Source organism: Protopterus annectens, chromosome 5.part0, assembly GCF_019279795.1.
Source record: "Protopterus annectens isolate FY-2018-M chromosome 5.part0, PAN1.0, whole genome shotgun sequence".
Taxonomy (NCBI): Eukaryota; Metazoa; Chordata; order Ceratodontiformes; family Protopteridae; genus Protopterus; species Protopterus annectens.
Genome location: NC_056735.1, coordinates 1,561,637,052 through 1,561,659,087, shown reverse-complemented (window position 1 = coordinate 1,561,659,087; position 22,036 = coordinate 1,561,637,052). Strand labels below are relative to the sequence as shown.

Below are 22,036 nucleotides of genomic sequence, written 5' to 3'. Positions count from 1 at the left end.
ACAGGCTATCAATTCATGTGAACCAGAGTGCCTCTATACCACTGTTGAAGAGGAACCTGGATGAGTGGATGGGGCACCATAAATTCTTACCAGGGATAGCGCCCACAACCCTCCTGGACATGGGTAGTCATCACTAAATACAATCTTAGGCTTAGGTACTGAAAGTTGCAGTCAGAAGCAACTGTGATGTTCTCGGCTACTTTTGTGCAAAACAGTGCATGAGGGTGTAAAGACAGCCCTGTCCACATTTAGGCATATACTAGAACTCAGAATCTATGTTTAAACATGCATAGTGAAGTACATTTTTAAGGCAGTTATATATTTTTTTTCTTCTGTAGTCTACCATATAAAAATTCTCAAGACTGTGAAAAAGCATTCGGTAACAGTCATTTTGGATAAATATGCATCAACTAAAATAGAACTGTGGGTGTGGACAATGGTGTGGAATTCAGAACTGTGCTTTTCTTTTATCATTGATTTCTAACTCCTGAAATTTATCAGGCAGCTGAACAAGCAAATGGACACATAATGTGCACCTCTTACCTGAATAACTGCCTTCTTATCAGCCTTTGGCAGGTTCTTGGCTTGATGCTCTGCTTCTTCCCATTCCCTCATAACCTGTATAAAAATACAGATAATTCAACATTTTTCAGTTTAAATTAGACTCTTATAATATGATCTTCCCTGCACCTACACAGCACCATACATTTTTAAGCTGATTAACAGAAGCTGTGACTTTCTTAATCAGTTTTTCTTCTTTCCTGCAAGCTCACCTCACCCACATTACATTACCACCCACAATGTTTTTCAGAAAAGGCTTCAATTAGCATCACCCTGCCTGCTACAAAAGGAGAAAATGACCAGTGATGTGGCCAACACTGCACAAATTGAGCCACTGTTGCTAAAGAAGGCTGCATTTGTACTGTTTCCAATGAAGTTTTCAAACCCAATTTCAGAAAGAACAGCAGTGTAATTCTGTAATGTCGACACTCAAGCTGCTTTTTCAACTTTGTAAATATCTGCAGCTGATGACTACATTATTTTATTTATTTATTTATTTTTGTGTGGAGGGAGGCTCATCCTTTTTCATACATTCAGACACTGAACTACGGGGTCCTATCAGAGGATAAAAAAATCTGTGGTCCTTCACCCCTGCACAATAATGTTAACTACACCTCTAACAGACAGCAAAAGCAAGCATACAATACGGAGTCCAGTACACTCCTTTCTAAATCCAATGTTTACAAAAGAGCATTTCCTTGCAAGGTTCCACTGCAAATCACCTTCAAATAAGGTGAAAGGGTGTATTGCTCTTCTGTGCAATATTCCTTTTAAGATAACTGGCTCATCAAGACACAGGCTATGTACTTAACAGTAACATATCCACAACATGCATTATTGTTGTTAAGCAGTGGTTTATTTGCAATAATACAAGTGTACAAGATATTTAAAGTTGCTTTCATTTTATGAGAGTACATACGTTGAATTAAAATCAGTGTAACTATAATGCCTGTGTCCATAACATATGACTGCTACACATTGCAAACCACAGAATGCTAGGCTTTGAACTCTGAAAGTAATGGCGGTTTCATTTATTTCCCAGCCCTCCACCCCCATCGCAATCAATAATTTCTGGCCCATTGCTCTCCCCCATTTATTCTCACTACCCAGTTCCTACAGTCATCCAAGCATGCCCCATCACCAGATAAGTCCTCCATTTCAATTAAGAAGAGGCACAACATTGCTGAAAGCAGGTCATGCAAAAAAGTGGGTCAGAGAAGCAGGACCAGCAGCCAATATATGCAGGTATCAAAGTTGTTTAACATTTTTTTACTATCTCCCCTAGGTACCTTGCCCAATGATTCCTTTACATTCATTCAAATTGGTACATATATTTTTGCACAACAGGAGATGGATATTCCCATGGTAGGCGAGAGACTTACAGGTTCATACTGTAAAAGAATCCACATAAGCCCTCCACTCCTCTGTGACCAGTAGGCAGTAGAGAGCAGGCCAGCTTCTCCTCTCCCCCCGACAGCAGCCAGTCCTCCTTGGTGGCCCCACTGAGTTTTAAATAACTACATTTCAAGGGGAAGCAAGCATCTGCAACCTAGTTTCCTTGGACAACTTAGTGTGTATCTGCCATTGTACTTTGGGCTTGATCGGTTTACAACTACAATGGATAAACACCTAGTACTTCCACTAGGAAGCTGAAGGTGAACTGCACACTATTTCATGCACAGGAAGCTACAGATGATGTGCACATTCCCACATGCACAGGAAGCTGGAGATGATCTGCACACCACCTCATGCACAGAAAGCTGGAGATGATGTGCAAACTCCTGTGCAAATTCCAATGCACAGGAAGCTGGAGATGATGTGCACATTCCCACATGCACAGGAAGCTGGAGATGATCTGCACACCACCTCATGCACAGGAAGCTGGAGATGATGTGCACATTCCCACATGCACAGGAAGCTGGAGATGATCTGCACACCACCTCATGCACAGGAAGCTGGAGATGATCTGCACACCACCTCATGCACAGAAAGCTGGAGATGATGTGCAAACTCCTGTGCAAATTCCAATGCACAGGAAGCTGGAGATGATGTGCACACCACCTCATGCACAGAAAGCTGGAGATGATGTGCAAACTCTTGTGCAAATTCCAATGCACAGGAAGCTGGAGATGATGTGCACATTCCCACATGCACAGGAAGCTGGAGATGATGTGCACACTCCCATATACATAGCACCTAAGTCAGAAGGTGCCAGTGACACTTCTACCAGGGTCTCCCCCATCAGCAAGATGGCCAGCATCCACTTTGTCTGATCTCCTCCTCCATCTGACCCTGTGATGCCCAGATTCCTAGCCAAACATAGATCACCTGTGGCAAAGGTGAGCATTCTGTCATTCTGCCAACAGGCCAGTTCTTTGGTTTATGCATCTTGTTGTCTGCTCTGTTAATACTGGAATTTGGTACTTATATTTCTTCTGCACTCTAGTATTACACCTGTGGAGAGAGCACTATTCAGTTTCACCTGCCTCACAAATTCACGGCACTGACAAAATTCTACCAAAGCCCCCCCAGAAAGGCTATAAGACATCATGCCCAGAATCAGTTCCTAGCCTTGGTCTACAGAACTTCAACATTACAAAGTTGAAGAATCAATCTATTACTACTTTTCTGGATCAATTTTTCATCAGTACAAGAACCTGAATCAACACATGTATAGACACTCTTAACCCTTCCTCTTGTATAGGTCCTGTGATGCCTCCCTCAGTATATCACCTACCATCTAGTACGGCAGCTTAAATGTGAACGAAGAAATAGTTTATGGGGTTATGAAGGGCCTCAGGCAGGTTAAATCCACAGAAAGGAGTCATATAAAAGTTGGTGCTTCTCTAAAAATGGTATGGTAATCCACATCATGAAGCTCAAGAAATGCTTGAAGAAAAAGGGTGTGTGGTAACATGACTATGATAGAAGAAGAGAGACTATAATTCTGTATAACAGAAAGTTTGGTTACCCTGGCAAGACACTACATCTATCCTGGTAGAGTCTCAATATATAAAGCTAGAGGTATAACCAGAGGAAGGAATTCACTGAATGCATGCATTTTAAAGAACTTTTAGATTCAAAAATTCATTTGACTAGGACTTCCAAGACGGCTCATGACTGAGCAGCATGCGATTAGAGCTCTACCAATGTGAACATCAGGAAATTGTTTAAAAAGCCAGCAAAAGTTATGTTTGGGGACAAATTCAATTACTGGCTAGTAATGATACTACCTAGATGATAGCAAAGAAGAAATTTAGAGAAAGTAAGCAAACATCATCCAGAAAAGAAGAAACATCTCCTTTAGGGAAGAAATTTGTAGATGTTTAGCGCACACAAGTTCAGTTTTCACCTTTAGTACAGGAGATGGTTTCTGGTAATTTACGGATAAAAAATAAATAAAATGCAATCACAAAGGTGCTAAAAGTGATGCACTGGAGGAATATAAAAACTCAAATGACAAAAACTGGAAAAAAGAAACTTTAAGTAGCTATTCAGATGACCTGATAAAAATGCAGAAATCAGAGAATGAAATTAAGGAAAGACTGGCTGAAAATGATGCTTCGCAGGAAGAGCTGTTTCAAAAAATTGTGGACTTGAAAGATAGAGCTTGCAGAGCGAAGGTTAGATTTTTTTTTCTATACCACAGAAAATGGAAGTAAGAGACTGCATTCAATTTTTAAACGTTATCATCTTCTTTCAGCTGTTCCCATTAGGGGTTGCCACAGCAGATCATCTGTTTCCATTTCTTCCTGTCCTCTACATCTTGCTCTGTCACACCAACCACCTGCATGTCCTCTCTCACCACATCCATAAACCTTATCTTAGGCCTTCCTCTTTTCCTGTTACCTGGTAGCTTCATCCTTAGCATCTTTTTCCCAATATACTCAGCATCCCTCCTCAGTACATGTCCAAACCAACGTAATCTTGCCTCTCTGGCTTTGTCTCCAAACCTTCCAACCTGGGCTGACCCTCTACTATACTTATTCGTAATCCTGTCCACCCTCGTCACACCCAGTGCAAATCTTAACATATTTTACTCTGCCACATCAAGCTCACACTCCTGCCCTTTTGTCAATACCACTGTCTCCAACCCATATAACATAGCTGGTCTCACTACCCTCTTGTAGACCTTCCCTTTCACTCTTACTGGTACTTGTCTGTCACAAATCACACCTGACACTCTTCTCCACCCACTCCATCCTGCCTGTACTCTCTTCTTCACCTCTCTTCTACACTCACCATTACTCTGAACTGTTGATCCCAAGTATTTAAACTCATCAACGTTCACCATCTCTACTCTTTGCATCCTCACCATTCCTCTATCATCCCTCTCATTCACACACATATATTCTGTCTTAGTCCTGCTGACCTTCATTCCTCTTCTCTCTACAGCATATCTCCATCTCTCCAGGGTCTCATCCACATGTTCCCTACTCTCACTACAGATCACAATGTCATCTGCAAACATCATAGTCTACTATTTTTAAAAGTACAAACAAGAAAAATAGACTAATGTTCTACAGCAGGACTTGCTAACTGAGAGGCTACATTGTATATATGCTTCCAAATCTGACCACCAGAAATGAAATGAGACCTATATTAGTAAAGCAGTAATCATACTAGCCAAAAGAGCTACTCCCAATGAAACTGTGCCAAAAGAGAAAAACATTAAAAACTGAGGATCCCAGAGTGTTTGTTGAAAATGATTAAACTCTGTATATACCAAGCAAAAGAGAAGCAAGTTTCTCACAGCTATCGGGGATGTTGAGAGGCAGGTTTGAGATTCATGTTGCTATATCCAGCTGTCTTAAGAATATATCCGATGGAAAATGCTTGAGTGACAAAAAACAGGAGCTGACTACAAGAATCAAAAGTACCCTGGATTCAAACCAGGAACTTGTGTTGAAAGATCCAGACGATCAGGAAGAAAGACCAACAATAACGTGAAATTAGTGTGAGAACTGTAAAGCATCAATCCTACTAGATGCAGCTTAAACATGAAAACAGTGGCTCTGCAAGAAGGACTGATAAAAAAGGCTGGAAATTTCTTAACTGTGTAAACTGATGGTAGAGCTGTAAAGCCCATTTTATGTCACTAATGTTTAGAAAGACACTTATGGACTGAAGTAACTGTAAATAGGACAGTTCTTGTGCTTATTAATATTTGCGTAAATGTCTCCTTATACAAAGTGTATGCTGTTTTGTAAAGCAGCTATGTATATTACGCAGTCAGATGTATTTTAAATGTGAGGTAGGGGAGTTTTATCAGTGACTGCTGTTTATGTTAAAGCAAGAAAGCACTTTTTCTTAGCTGTAACATATCCAGGCTGTACAAAACTGTAAATAGAACAGTTTTTGTTCTTACTAATATTTATGTAAATAGCTCCTTTTGCAAACTGCATGCTGTTTTGTTCATCAGTTATGTATAGCATGCAGTCAGATATATTTCAAATGTAAGGTGGGGGAGTTTTATCAGTTACTGTTTTATATGTTAAATATGTTCACGCAAGAAAGCACCTTTTCTTAGTTGTAATATATCCAGGCTGTAAAAAACAAGACAGGAAAGGCTAGAAAGAAGCAAGTTAAAGTTAAAATAATATTGTGAGCTTGAGCTTCAGGAGGGGAACTATACATATTTCTTGCATCTGCAAACTAACTAGCTGTTTTTTTATCACCTGCTTTTAGCTGAAGACAAGTAGCCTGCAGGTGCAAGCAATTAACTATGAGGTCTTAAAAGTGTGCTCTGAGTAAAATCTACAAAATGCAGCGTAATTAAGTTTTAGAGAGATACTGGTAAACAGTTCACTGATGCAGTGTGTTCTGAGTGAAATGTGAGAGATACCTGGTAATTAATTTTTAAATGGATGTTGGTAAACATTTTACTGAAAATAAAAATGAAAATAAGAAATTAAATTTAAAATTGTGTGAAGTAAACAGTTACACAAGGAGATGCCTCCCCAGCAGCCTTAGTGCTTTAATGTATTAAACAAAACAGTGTACAATATAGTTTGTTTAAGGGCAGTCTGTACTTTTTCTTGAGGTGAAATGTTAATGTTTGCTGAAAGCATGCAAGGTTTTTTTTAACATTTGGGAGTATAACAGAGATAAGAATACTAGACAGCAACTTGTATACGAGTGGGAACTTGGTCTCTAAGATGCACACTGGCATGGTTAACCCTAACTTAAGAATATGTATTATCTGTGGGTCTGGCTGTCAATTCAGGCAACTTGAAGGGGGTACAGTTTCTTTCTGGACAGTGTATACTGTTTTGTGTCTTTACTGTGAGTTAAAGAGTGGAATATTTATATTTTTTTGTTTGTTTCTTGAAAATTTTAGTGAAGCAAAAAATTTGGGAAAATGTGACGTGGCTTCAATTAGAGATGATGAGAGGCAAACATATAAAAGAACAGCTTGATAGTTTATTAGTGTGTGCATATAATTTGCAAGATGGAAACATATTTAAAACTTATGTACGTGGAAATAATATTTTTTATCAGAATGGCTACTATATTAATATTAACATGGAATGTAAATGGCCTTGCAGGCATAGGCAAAACATGGTACTGAATTATATTAAGTGCATGTTGCAAATAACAATGTTACAGGAGATGCAGTTGAATAGAAATGAGCAAGTGAATTTGATAAAGAAAGGATTTTAAGGTAAACAAACTAGGGACACAGAAAAAGGGTCATAATAATACTGATTCTGACAGGAGCCGAAATAGCAAATAGAAAAAGGAAAAAAGGATAAGAACATATCAGCCAAGATTCTGCAGATAGTGAAGATGCACAAGAGATCAATGAATGGCTGCAGACTGCAGGTATGCAATGCATCTTTATCCCAGATGAGAATACCTTCCCAGGTTCAATCCCTGTATGCATGCAGTTATTGGATAACCAGAAAGTAAAGGACAAAAGTCATCTAGACTACCTGCTCCTAGTGTTTTCCCTGCAATTCCCCCACCCTTTTGCTTTATCTGCCCAATGCTTTCTTAAGTGCTTCTGCAGTTTTGCCAAGACCACCCAACTCTGCCACTACTTTTTCAGTAAAGAATCAGATCCACATATCAGGAATGAACTAAGTGACTCAGATGCAGGTCACCTCTTCTGTTGTTTGTATTGTCCCATTATTCATAAGTCAGTCTTCTCCACTTAGTATTCTACACTGACTACTACTAAACCAAATCTTGGCCATGTTTTTTCTGTTAGTTTCTGTTGAGTTTAGTCACAGTCTATGCAGCCCATCCATTTCACTACTTTTGCCAAATTCCCCTGAACTGTTTATTCTATTAATAATACTGCTGTCTGTGAAAAGTCACCAGAACATCACAAGGCATTACAAAGTCTCACATGTGCCAGATATACTGACATCATGATCTTTCCTTCTCTTGAACCCATTTCGCCCATGTACTGCTCAGTATCCTGTGGCTTTAGGTGTCACACTTTTGCACTTCTCATTTTGGGTCATTCTGCACAAATAATCACCTACACATATTTGTGTTGTTCTCTGTCTTAAAGCCCAACGTCTCCTATTTCACATTCTGCCCCAAGATTATCTTCACTTCAGCTGCAGCATCCCACATCTTTCCAGACTGAACAGGCACTATACTTTTAAGACTATCTGTCCAGTTCCCTCCTGATGCTTTTTCACTAATCCCTGTTATTCCCATCTCAGTACTGCCTGCACATGAAGAAGGTTTATTAAAATGTTCTATACCCATTACTTTGTCCACTACAAATGAGCTAAGTAGAACAGGTTGCAGAACTGATCCCTGTAGCATTTCACTCAAGACCCCTCCTCTTCTGATAATTCTCCCTTCACAACCACCCATTACACCTCATGACCATCCTCTGTTTCCTAACCTCCGGACAACTCTCCACTTACATGTTCATTAAGCCACCAACCCCTTACTCCTTAGTTTGCCTAACACCTGTCGGGATGGTTATGTGTCAAATGCCTTAATGAAATCTATCATCATGTCCAATGAAGAGATGACTAAAAGTAGGGGAGTAGAAAATAGGCAAGATGAAGCTGGAATTTACTAGAAAAAAAATAGCAAATCAACCAATTTATTGGGAACATACAAATAGAGAAAGAAAGGTAATAGAGTGGGATGAAGTCATGCAGAAATTTGGCGTTCAAGGTAGAGACTGCCTTCCCTACCAGGGATTGATATCACAGTACTGACAAAGAAAAGATTACGGAGTGTTACATGAAAGACCAGCTATTGTGGAGTTTTAAGATGATCCTTAAAAGGGATAATTGGCAAGGCATATAAAATATTGCATGAAAACTAAGAGAGAGAGAGACTAGAAAGGCAGTTTACAAAGAAACAATGGGAGGACATCTGTACTGCCCCCAAGTACAGAACAAAGTCCAGATATTTTAGGTTTAGGATTTTGTTTGGAAGTGTTTGCAAAGGTACTTTTACACACTAAAAAGACTTCTGATAGTTTTTCCTCAGGTAGACAGCAAATGCTAGTGGTATTTTGGAAAAGAGACAGAAAGATAACTGGGAACATTTTTAGGGAGTGTAATGAGTTGGCAGATTTTAAAAATATCCTACATAGATCTAAAGAAATTAATATTTTGAGATGGGACAAAGGATCTGAACTGCCTAGAATAATAAGGCCTTGCTAAGTTTAATGCTACTGACTGTCAAAAAAAGCAATTACCAGAAAATGGAAATCAAAATGTACGATTAACTTGCTCTGTTCCAATGTCACAGCTAGCCACAGGGTAGTTTGAACACTGGCCCTAGATGATCATCACCCTTGAAGTGATACCCTAACACCATATGTAAAAATGGAAAAAAAGAGTTGTGGATGGATGGAAATCAAAATCTAAACCAACTGTAAATGAAGTCCTAAATATTGTAAAGGAGATTAAAGAACTAGAAGTGGGACCTCTAGAAAAGGTAAAGTGCAAATTGCATAGAAATAAATGGAATATGTGGAAAGTACAGTTTTGTACCTACCATAAATGTAGATGTCCGAGAGGAATGCATCTGCAGTCTTTACAAATGGGTTGTCCTGTCGTCAGGCAGCCCTTCGGTCGGCCGGATTCCAAAGTCTGGGTCTGGCTTCGGCTGGTGTCGCACTTCACCCGACATCATTGCGGCAGTCATTCGGGTATAAAGGCATCAGCCGACGCCATTTTCCTCAGTGTTTCTTGCCCCAGATGCCAGTAGCCATCTTGGATGGCTAAATTTGGGTAAATGCCAAAGTTTCCAAATAGTAGAGAGCAAACACACAAAATAAGCATGTATGTACATATATACAAACAAATACACCATAACAGATCCCCCCCAAGCTAGCTGAAGATTGGTAAGTACCCTAGGAGTACCTCAGAGGGGAAGGAGGGTGGGTAATCCTGACTGCAGATGCATTCCTCTCGGACATCTACATTTATGGTAGGTACAAAACTGTACTATGTCCTTCAAGGATGCATCTGCAGTCTTCTAAATGGGTAGAATACCATAGCTAAACTAGGGAGGAGGAAATGAGAATAGATTATGGTGAAGTCAGGAACGGTTGCAGAACAGCAGTGGCAAAACCAGCACGGGATCTAGAGTATAGAGGTAAGTTATAATGCTTGGCAAATGTATGCACGGAGGTCCAAGTAGCAGCCTCTATAATGTCCTTGGTAGCCACTCCTCGTAAGAAAGCTGTGGTAGTGGCTGGAGCCCTTGTGGAGTGAGGCCTGATGTTCTCTGGAGTTTTCCATGGTCGGAGTATCATAATCCAATGCACTTCCCTATCCATTTGGAGATTGTCTGTTTAGAAATTGGTTTTCCTTCTTTTCCTGTTGCATATGCTACCAGAAGCTGATCAGTTTTTCTATTGTTTTTTGTCCTGTCCAGGTAGTAGCGTAATTGTCTGTGTACATCCAGGGTATGTAAGAGCTTTTCTCCCCTGTTCTGTGGATTGGGAAGAATGTAGGAAGGTGGATAGCTTGATTTAAAGAGACTCTGGATACCACCTTAGGCATAAATGTAGGATTTGTTCTCATGGACACTCTATCTTGATGGAAGATCAGGAAGGGTTGTACTGCCATTAATGCTTGTAGTTCAGAGACCCTTCTTGCTGAAGTTATTGCCAGCAGGAAAGCAGTCTTCCAGGATAAGTATTGCAATTCTGCTGTAGCTGCTGGTTCGAAGGAGGTAGAGTCAGTTTTTCTAGCACAAAGTTCAAGTCCCATGCTGGCAATGGAGGTTTCCTGGGAGGTTTTACATTTTAATTCCTCTCAGAAACTGTCTGAGCAGAGGATGCGAGAAGACAGGAGGATCCAAGCTGTACTCTGCTGAAATAGCTGATGCATGTATCTTGATGGAGGAATAGGACAGGCCTGTATGGAAGAGCTCCGCCAAGTACTCCAGGATGTTGGCTATGTTCACCAGTGTCACATCTTGCCCTTTGCAGTACTCCAGATGAGATATCTTTTCCATTTTGCTGCATAATTCTTTCTTGTTGAAGGTCTACGAGCCTCCAGGATTATGTCTTTAACCCTTTGGGATAAATTTGGGTTAATTGCTGTTATGTAATGTTCCAGGCAGTTAGCTGCAGAGTTTTAGGTTTGGATGCAGAATGTTGTAGTTGTTCTGTGTTGATAATGGGATCAGGGGCAGTGTCCATATTTGTTCCCGGGACATGCTCCTCAGCAGTGGATACCAATGTTGTCTTGGCCAGTCTGGGGCTATCAGAATGATCCTCGGGGCGTTCCTCTTTGATCTTGGAGAAGCACCTTGTGCATCAAAGGAAGTGGTGGGAATGCGTGTGCTGTCAGGCTTTTCCAACTGAAGGATAGGGAGTCCACCTTCCAAGCAAGTGGGTGGTAAGTCCTTGTGCAGACTTTCTTCAACTGGTGATTGAAAGGGGATGCAAACAAGTCTATTTGTGGTAATCCCTATTCTCTTGTGATGGTTTTGAAGATGTCCGGATGCAGCATCCATTCGTGGGCATCTGTTGTAGTTCTGCTTAATATGTCTGCTAGAATGTTTTCCTTCCTGGTACATAAATTGCCTGTAACTGAATGTTGTAGCTCAGAGCCACATCCCATAGGTCCAGTGCCAGCCGGCATAGAGGGTATGAGTGTGTGCCTCCCTGTTTGTTGATGTACCACATAACTGTGGTGTTGTCTGTCCTTATCATCAACTGGCCTTCTTGGAGAAAAGGTCTGAATGCCTGGATTGCCATTTTACTGCCATCATTTCTTTTAGATTTATGTGCAGATGCAGCTGGTCTTGAGTCCATAGGCCTTGAATGCACTTGTCCTCATGTGTGCCCCCAACCGAGGTCTGAGGCATCTGTCGTGATGGTTTTGTCTTGGTTGACTTTTGCAGAAGGGCAGTCCTGTGTTTGATTGACAGGCCTGAGCCCACCATAAGAACTCTTGCTTCAGGCATGGATCATTGGAATTTTGGTTTCTAGGCTGTGCTTGTGCTGAGACCACAAATTCTTTAGGTACCACTGTAGCTTTCCCATTATGCAGCCTGGCATGAGGTACCAGTATTATGCAGGATGCCATGAAGCCTAGAGGCTTGTAAAAACTTTTCTTGCACAGTTAGATGGCTTTCTGCTTTGTTAATGCCAAGAAGTAGAGAGGAAGTTGCTCTTTCTTCTTTTCTGCAGTTAGAATGCCATTTGTTTTAATGTGTGTCCAGTTCTGCACCCAGAAAGGTTATTCTTTGGGATGGAATCAGCCTTGACATTTTTGTATTGACTGTATATCCCAGGGCTTGCAGCAGATGACTTTGTAAGTCTTCCTGTTGAGTTTGTTTTGTTAAGGTCCGCTTGTATCAGGTGGGTGCAGTCGTCCAGGTAGGGATAGATTTCAGTTCCCCGAAGTCTGCAATGAGCGATTACTGATGCCAGGCATTTCGGGTGAACACTCTGGCGCAGTAGGGATGTTGCAAAGGCAATGCTTTTTTTTTCCAGGCTGTAAAAAACAAGACAGGAAAGGCTAGAAAGAAGCAAGTGAAAGTTAAAATAATATTGTGAGCTTGAGCTTTAGGAGGGGAACTATACATATTTCTTGCATCTGCAAACTAACTAGCTGTTTTTTTATCACCTGCTTTTAGCTGAAGACAAGTAGCCTGCAGGTGCAAGCAATTAATTATGAGGTCTTAAAAGTGTGCTCTGAGTAAAATCTACAAAATGCAGTGTAATTAACTTTTAGAGAGATACTGGTAAACAGTTCATTGATGCAGTGTGTTCTGAGTGAAATGTGAGATACCTGGTAATTAATTTTTAAATGGATGTTGGTAAACATTTTACTGAAAATAAAAATGAAAATAAGAAATTAAATTTAAAACTGTGTGAAGTAAACAGTTACACAAGGAGATGCCTCCCCAGCAGCCTTACTGCTTTAATGTATTAAACAAAACAGTGTACAATATAGTTTATTTAAGGGCAGTCTGTACTTTTTCTTGAGGTGAAATGTTAATGTTTGCTGAAAGCATGCAAGGTTTTTTTGACATTTGGGAGTATAACAGAGATAAGAATACTAGACAGCAACTTGTATATGAGTGGGAACTTGGTCTCTAAGATGCACACTGGCATGGTTAACCCTAACTTAAGAATATGTATTATCTGTGGGTCTGGCTGTCAATTCAGGCAACTTGAAGGGGGTACCGTTTCTTTCTGGACAGTGTATACTATTTTGTGTCTTTACTCTGAGTTAAAGAGTGGAATATTTATATTTTTTTGTTTGTTTGTTTCTTGAAAATTTTAGTGAAGCAAAAAATTTGGGAAAATGTGACGTGGCTTCAATTAGAGATGATGAGAGGCAAACATATAAAAGAACAGCTTGATAGTTTATTAGTGTGTGCATATAAATTGCAAGATGGAAACATATTTAAAACTTATGTATGTGGAAATAATATTTTTTATCAGAATGGCTACTATATTAATATTAACATGGAATGTAAATGGCCTTGCAGGCATAGGCAACACATGGTACTGAATTATATTAAGTGTATGTTGCAAATAACAATGTTACAGGAGATGCAGTTGAATAGAAATGAGCAAGTGAATTTGATAAAGAAAGGATTTTAAGGTAAACAAACTAGGGACACAGAAAAAGGGTCATAATAATACTGATTCTGACAGGAGCCGAAATAGCAAACAGAAAAAGGAAAAAAGGATAAGAACATATCAGCCAAGATTCTGCAGATAGTGAAGATGCACAAGAGATCAATGAATGGCTGCAGACTGCAGGTATGCAATGCATCTTTATCCCAGATGAGAATACCTTCCCAGGTTCAATCCCTGTATGCATGGACTTAGTGGATAACCAGAAAGTAAAGGACAAAAGTCATCTAGACTACCTGCTCGTAGTGTTTTCCCTGCAATTCCCCCACCCTTTTGCTTTATCTGCCCAATGCTTTCTTAAGTGCTTCTGCAGTTTTGCCAAGACCACCCAACTCTGCCACTACTTTTTCAGTAAAGAATCAGATCCACATATCAGGAATGAACTAAGTGACTCAGATGCAGGTCACCTCTTCTGTTGTTTGTATTGTCCCATTATTCATAAGTCAGTCTTCTCCACTTAGTATTCTACACTGACTACTATTAAACCAAATCTTGGCCATGTTTTTTCTATTAGTTTCTGTTGAGTTTAGTCACAGTCTATGCAGCCCATCCATTTCACTACTTTTGCCAAATTCCCCTGAACTGTTTACTCTATTAATAATACTGCTGTCTGTGAAAAGTCCCCAGAACATCACAAGGCATTACAAAGTCTCACATGTGCCAGATATACTGACATCATGATCTGTCCTTCTCTTGAACCCATTTCGCCCATGTACTGCTCAGTATCCTGTGGCTTTAGGTGTCACACTTTTGCACTTCTCATTTTGGGTCATTCTGCACAAATAATCACCTACACATATTTGTGTTGCTCTCTGTCTTAAAGCCTAACGTCTCCTATTTCACATTCTGCCCCAAGATTATCTTCACTTCAGCTGCAGCATCCCACATCTTTCCAGACTGAACAGGCGCTATACTTTTAAGACTATCTGTCCAGTTCCCTCCTGATGCTTTTTCACTAATCCCGGTTATTCCCATCTCAGTACTGCCTGCACATGAAGAAGGTTTATCGAAATGTTCTATACCCATTATTTTGTCCACTACAAATGAGCTAAGTAGAACAGGTTGCAGAACTGATCCCTGTAGCATTTCACTCAAGACCCCTCCTCTTCTGATAATTCTCCCTTCACAACCACCCATTACTCCTCATGACCATCCTCTGTTTCCTAACCTCCAGACAACTCTCCACTTACATGTTCATTAAGCCACCAACCCCTTACTCCTTAGTTTCCCTAACACCTGTCGGGATGGTTATGTGTCAAATGCCTTAATGAAATCTATCATCATGTCCAATGAAGAGATGACTAAAAGTAGGGGAGTAGAAAATAGGCAAGATGAAGCTGGAATTTACTAGAAAAAAAATAGCAAATCAACCAATTTATTGGGAACATACAAATAGAGAAAGAAACGTAATAGAGTGGGATGAAGTCATGCAGAAATTTGGCGTTCAAGGTAGAGACTGCCTTCCCTACCAGGGATTGATATCACAGTACTGACTATGTTACATGAAAGACCAGCTATTGTGGAGTTTTAAGATGATCCTTAAAAGGGATAATTGGCAAGGCATATAAAATATTGCATGAAAACTGAGAAGAGAGAGAGACACTAGAAAGGCAGTTTACAAAGAAACAATGGGAGGACATCTGTACAGCCCCCAAGTACAAAACAAAGTCCAGATATTTTAGGTTTAGGACTTTGTTTGGAAGTGTTTGCAAAGGTACTTTTACACACTAAAAAGACTTCTGATAATTTTTCCTCAGGTAGACAGCAAATGCTAGTGGTATTTTGGAAAAGAGACAGAAAGATAACTGGGAACATTTTTAGGGAGTGTAATGAGTTGGCAGATTTTAAAAATATCCTACATAGATCTAAGGAAATTAATATTTTGAGATGGGACAAAGGATCTGAACTGCCTAGAATAATAAGGCCTTGCTAAGTTTAATGCTACTGACGGTCAAAAAAAGCAATTACCAGAAAATGGAAATCAAAATGTATGATTTACTTGCTCTGTTCCAATGTCACAGCTAGCCACAGGGTAGTTTGAACACTGGCCCTAGATGATTGTCACCCTTGAAGTGATACCCTAACACCATATGTAAAAATGGAAAAAAAAGAGTTGTGGATGGATGGAAATCAAAATCTAAACCAACTGTAAATGAAGTCCTAAATATTGTAAAGGAGATTAAAGAACTGGAAGTGGGACCTCTAGAAAAGGTAAAGTGCAAATTGCATAGAAATAAATGGAATATGTGGAACAACGCATGCAGAATAATATTCAGGAAGAGGTGTGAAGTTAAAGGAAGGCAGAATCGTTGCAGTTTATGTAATGCTGGAATGAATGCTAACTGTGAAAATGAAAAGGTGTGTATACTGTATGAAATAATGAAAATGTAATTATAGTTTGCTTTATTTTCCTTCAATGTATGTGTACCTCCATTATTCTGCAAACTGTGACTCAATAAATATGTTTACAAAATCATATCCAGTAAGTTACCTCTGACGACCTCCCCAGTAAAAAGTCACAGAACTGCAGCAGGCTGGCTTGGAATGATCTTTTAGTCATGACTTCATGTTGACTTAAATTAAGTAGCTTGAATTGTTCCACAAAATGAGTTATGACACAGCCTTCAGTGCAGTTCCCACTGTTTTGCCTACTACTGATGTTAGGATAACCAACCAGCTCTGTTCCTTGTTGCACTCTTTCAACTGTCTTTACGTACCTGCACAACCACTGCCCTCTTCCAGTATCTTGTGAGATCTCTCTCATATGAATATATTATATAAATCCTTAAAAAGTATCCACCAGAGTTCTAGGTACCTCTATTATTCTTGGGAGGATCTCTAACATGAACCTATGATTTTTCCCACACTTACTGTCCTTAGCTCTTTTCCACCCCTTGCTAATTTCGCCTTAAAGCCAACTGTTCCACACCACTTTTCAATGGTAAATACTGAGGAAAATAAATGATTTAATAACCCAGCCTGCTCCAGTCCTCCTTCATACCTTTGTTTCCCACTACCCGTTCCATTGTTTGTCTTCCGTTTTTTAACATTCCCCTCATAAAACTAAGGAAGGCTTTCCCCTTCTTTTATTCTTACTGAGAAAACATTTCTCATTGTTACATTTACTTTCCTTACTGCTCTGCCCACCCTTTTCTGTGTTGCAGTGAAACATTTTCTAAAACTAATACACTAGCCTTAATTCAGAACTTCTTATGTCATCTCTCCTTGGTCCTAGTCACTACTACTACTTCTTTTTCCCAGTTAGGGGTCGCCACAGCGGATCACCTGTCTGCTCATGATTGGCAGTGGAGTTTTACAGTGTCGAGTTGCCAGCCCGGCACCCAACCTTCCACTGAAGGCACACACACACACACACACACACACACACACACACACACACACACACACACACACACACACACACACACACACACACACCTAGGGCCATTTTAGAGTGTCCAATCCACCTACAGCATGTCTTTGGGATGTGGGAGGAACAGGAGCACCCAGTGGAAACCCACGCAACCACAGGGAGGACATGCAAACTCCACACAGAAGGCACCCCTGCCGAGGATTGAACCAGAGAACCTCTTGCTGTGAGGCGACAATGCTAACCGTTGTACCACCATGGTCGCCCTGGTCCTAGTCACTACTGATACCTCCATAAGTAGTATAATTCTTCCATCATTCCTTTACAGATGGTCACTTGACAGTAGTTCCCCACAGATGATTCAAACACCTTAATAATTCCCTAAGATGGTCTTTACTAACTCCACTATTTTTTCAAAGTTTAGCCCCTCATAGTTCTAAACTTTGATCCTCATTTCTGCTCTACCCATTGTAATAGCATGATCACTATATGCCAAAAGGGTCCTCACCTTCGTTTCATTCTCCTCAAATTCACCGCCCAACACAGTGACTAGACCCTCTCTTTAAAGACCCTTCCTACATTTTGAGTGAGTCTTTCCAGACCAACTACCTCTAGAACTTTATTCTCTCTGCCCATCCTTACTGATGGGTTGCTCAAACCTAAACTAAAGTCTCCTGCAATCAACAATCCATCTTGCACCTTAATTTCCCAAAATCGACTAAAGCATCTCATAATTCTTCCTAGAATTATTTATGGTTCTACAGAGGGAGTTAACTGCATCAGCTTTCCCCTTTACTTCCCTATATTTTTAATGCCACATACTTACTTGCTAGTTGGCACAGTGAATAGAATTGTCACATCACAGCTACAGGTTCCCCTGTTCAGTTTTTTTCAGGGGTACCTTCTGTATGGATGTTGCATGTCCTTCCCCAGGCTTTCTTGGGTTTTCTCCAAGTGCTCAGGTTTCTTACCACAGTCCAAAGAAATGCTGCAAGTGGACTGACAAATCTAAATTGTCTGTAAATGTACTTGTACTCTGTGTGTGAAAGAAAGACCCGTCTCCATCCATTTCCTACATACCTGGTAATCTCTGTGAATGGTGATGGCTGTTCATTGGGTTGCTATTGGAATTAGAAGCAACTCAACAGCAATGAATGGACTTGTCAACCAGGTAAACCCACTAGATAGACATGCCTCTTTTCAAGTACAACCCAGGGGCTTACTGTCATTAAGTGCCTCGCTCAGTCACACAACAGCAAGTGGAGAGTGACACAGAAAACATGGCTACAGGATGAAGCTCATTATCAGTTCATAGCCTTCACCCATTAAGCTAAAATACTTGAATTAACCCTGTCATCAACTTTTTCCCACTTCTCTCTCACTCTTCCATTATACCATACTCAATCTCTTTTTCACATATACTGTAACTCCCATTTCCACTTGTATTTCTTTCAGTAGATCCTAAAATCAGGACTCACCACACCCAGAGTCTTTTGTTCCACCTCCATCTATCTGCTTGCTTTCTATCATATCTGACACACTGCCATTTTTCCCCAAACTGCTGGCACTGCTCAATAAAACCATCCGCCATTTTCCTGAGCAACTTCCCAGAAGTTCACCCCTATACCACTCCCTATCTTTATCATTCCATGCTTCCCAGCTCTATCTTTAATCCTTCCACATACAACTCTCTCAGTCTTCACTGCACCAGGCTTCCCACCTCCATCCTTAATACACTCTTTAGAGTATTCACTTCTCTGAGCTTGTTGATCTCTATACAACTTTAAAGGCACCAAAGCTTTAATGTACCTTTCAAGCCACTGTTTGAAAAAAAAATTTTTTGAGAGGGGCAGGCTACCTATGTTTTAGCTCTGCAAGTGCTGGTCATAAAATACATACCTCTCAACTGTCCCCGATTTTCAGGGGGTGTCCCCCATTTTAACTCAAATTTTAGCTCTGTCCCTCTTAATCCCCCCTAAAACTGGAGACGTTTGAAGACTTCTTTTACCTCAGATAATTTACATTAATTCATATGCTCTTATTCTGCCGATGTCTCACGTTAACAGTGCTAACACTGTAAAATTGTCCCTGATTGCCCCCCCGATTATTTCTGGATTTGTCCCTGATTGGTTGAGAGCTACATGCGTATCCAGCATAAAATCAATTCATTTCTATGTGATGGCCTCATTAACCAATGTGTCCAGATCACCACTGTGCACTGTAATCCAACCTCACAACATGCAAGAATGTTCAGCCAGTCACACTAGTGGTACTGCTGCTGCAGTCACATGAGTTGGAAATGCTAGGCTACGATAAACAAAGTATGAAGATAACATATTAAACATATGAAAAAGACAGGAAGTACAAAACATTAGGTAATTAATCTCAGGAAGTAGCCACAATGTCAGGAACACAACAGAAGAAAATGATGACACTGCTTTCTTACACAAAAGACTCACTGTTGCACTTCTGTGCTTTAAAGTATCTGATGTTTTCCTTTGGAGTAATGAAACCTAATTTCATGATTCTTTGCATTGTAGATTTCAGCTTTTGTGAATTAAGAAAGAGAAAGGCATGCAATTCAGATGATGAGGCAAATTTCAACTGCATTTTAAAAAGATTTTGTTTTCTCTTTATGACTGATATATAAACTGGGAAAACATACTACACATTTAAGACTCTTTTCTAAACATCTTAAAAAAAACAATAAATAAAATAAGTAAATCTCTGCATGGTTTCTGATACTGTAGGTAACTACTGTGGAGCTTGCAATGACAATAAAAGTAGAGTATGTTAGTAAAATAAATGAGGTAGCCTTATAGACCATAACGTAACACTATTGTCTCCTCGTGTTTGTAAGCAGATAACTGGAATACATGTACTGCAGCAACAACTGGACAGCATAGAACAGGTCACTGACTAGTTAAAGGACTAAAGTGATTTCCAAATGGGAGCACAGATCAGTGGGAATGCAATCACTTCTCAGCTTCACTAAACCTAATTCTGTCTCATACGGAACTGGGAGGTCCACATAAAGTAGATAAACACACTGCATTATTAAGGGTGATCTTCAGAAAGCAGTCTGGTAACATTCTGCCCAAATTCATATCTATACTTATACGAGGCTCAGAAATGTGCATCTAAGTCAGGTGGGATGTTGATAATATAAGTACAGTTCTCCACAGGAAACCTGGATAGCAATTCAATTTGCCTTACTGCAGATATAAAATCAAGAAACCCATACTGTGAGGAACTGACAGCTTCTTTTTCAGCTGTGCCAGAAAATTATGAAGGTATTACTAATATTAGTCAATTATATTTCAGAATAAAAATAAATAAGACAAACTGAAAAGAATTAATATGGATTTCTGAACTGCGAATGAAATAGAACTCTGCTGGAAATAAATCTAGCTACCCAAAATAACTTATATGAAAAGGCCTAATGATATATGTGATTCATACTTCTTTGTAACTAGCTTCATTTAAACCACAGCATTTGACATGATGTGTACAAAAGTTCTACAATGGCACACCCCAGGTCTGCTGCTAGGCATGAGATATCAATGAATATCTTCAACAACTAAAAATGCTATCCTCCTACTCCAAAGTACAACTTGGAACACTTTATGCTAATTATAAAATGATTCAAGGGATTAATTTAAAGTACATACAGGAAAAATAAAATCACTGACAATTTTACCATTGCAGCCCATCCACTTATGTAGCAATTAAAAGAATGCACAACAAAATCTATTCCCAAATTAACTTTTAAATATTCTGCTCTCCGACTCGCCCACTTACCAAAAAAAAAAAAAAACTGAAAAAATGTTTTCCTATCTTGATTGTCTGTGCAGTACTAATAACTCATTGTATGGGTTTAGCATTAGCAAACTTCTGTAATTTTTTTTTATATCGCCCAAAATGGTCTGATGGGGAATGACATGCTAATGTGATTTTTGTCTCTGCCTTGCACCCACAACACAATTTTAACACCTTTATTAAACTATCACTTAAGACATAGGTAAACATTCATCAATAGAAAACCACAGTAACATTTTCCTTTAATATACATTATACATCACGTTTTCTTTCTTTATAGATTTCATCAGTCCAACATTACATAAACTGTTTTCCTGCTTTCCCTTAAACCTCACTCCTCCCACTGAACATTATTCTGCATGCACTGTTCCCACACCTTCCATTTATCTCTATTTGTTCCTTCTGTTTTCTAAAGATCTCTCTTCTAGTTCCTTTATCTCTTTTACAATATTACATACCTCAAACACAGTTGGTCTATACTTTGGTTTCCGTTTTCTTTTTGGCAGCCAACAGAATTAAACTTAACAAGGCCTTACTATGTCTAGGCAATTCAGATCCTGTATCCCAGCTCAAAAGAACAATTTCCTTACTTACAGCCATCTGCTTACCCAACATTTCTGACAGAGTACTCTGTGAGGAATTTTTATAATCTGTCAATGCATTACACTCCAAAAATATATGCTCTCAGTTACCTCTTTCTTCCCAATCACACCTCCATCATTTTGCTATCTACCCGAGGATTAATTCTTTGAAGTCTTCTTGGGCTATAAAAAATCTATGCAAACACTTACAAGCAAAAATCCTAAACCTTCTGGACTTTCTTGTGCACCTGGGAGCCATACATATGTCTTCCCATTGCTCCCTTGTAAATTGCTTTTCCAGTCTCAATTACCAATCTTTTCTAACATCCTCTGATCGACTCTTATAGTTATTGTGTAATACGTTGAATGCCCTACTAATGACCCCTTTTATAACAGCAGTGTCTGTTATAGATTCAGCTAAAAGCTCAAACAGTATGTCTTTCACTTAGGACTCCCTTATCCCTTTCTCTTTGCCTATAACCTGATATCAGTCCCTGCTATGGAATGCCATCTTTGGCCTGCAGTCATACCTCTCAGTTGCACAGATTTTCACAGAATGTCCAGATTTTTGCATCAAATATTTGGTCTGTTCCTCATAAAATATGTGGT

At 39.6% G+C, this 22,036-nt stretch overlaps 1 protein-coding gene across 4 annotated transcripts in view; it reads right to left on the bottom strand.

Annotated features, from left to right (window-relative positions):
* Positions 1–22,036, bottom strand: part of LOC122801775 (amyloid beta precursor protein) — a 3,200,820-nt gene that overhangs the window by 908,504 nt on the left and 2,270,280 nt on the right. For all 4 annotated transcript variants that reach the window (XM_044071354.1, XM_044071353.1, XM_044071356.1 and 1 more), the window contains one exon: positions 544–618. In XM_044071354.1, the coding sequence (XP_043927289.1) occupies positions 544–618 (75 nt within the window). The remainder of the gene's footprint in view (positions 1–543; positions 619–22,036) is intronic.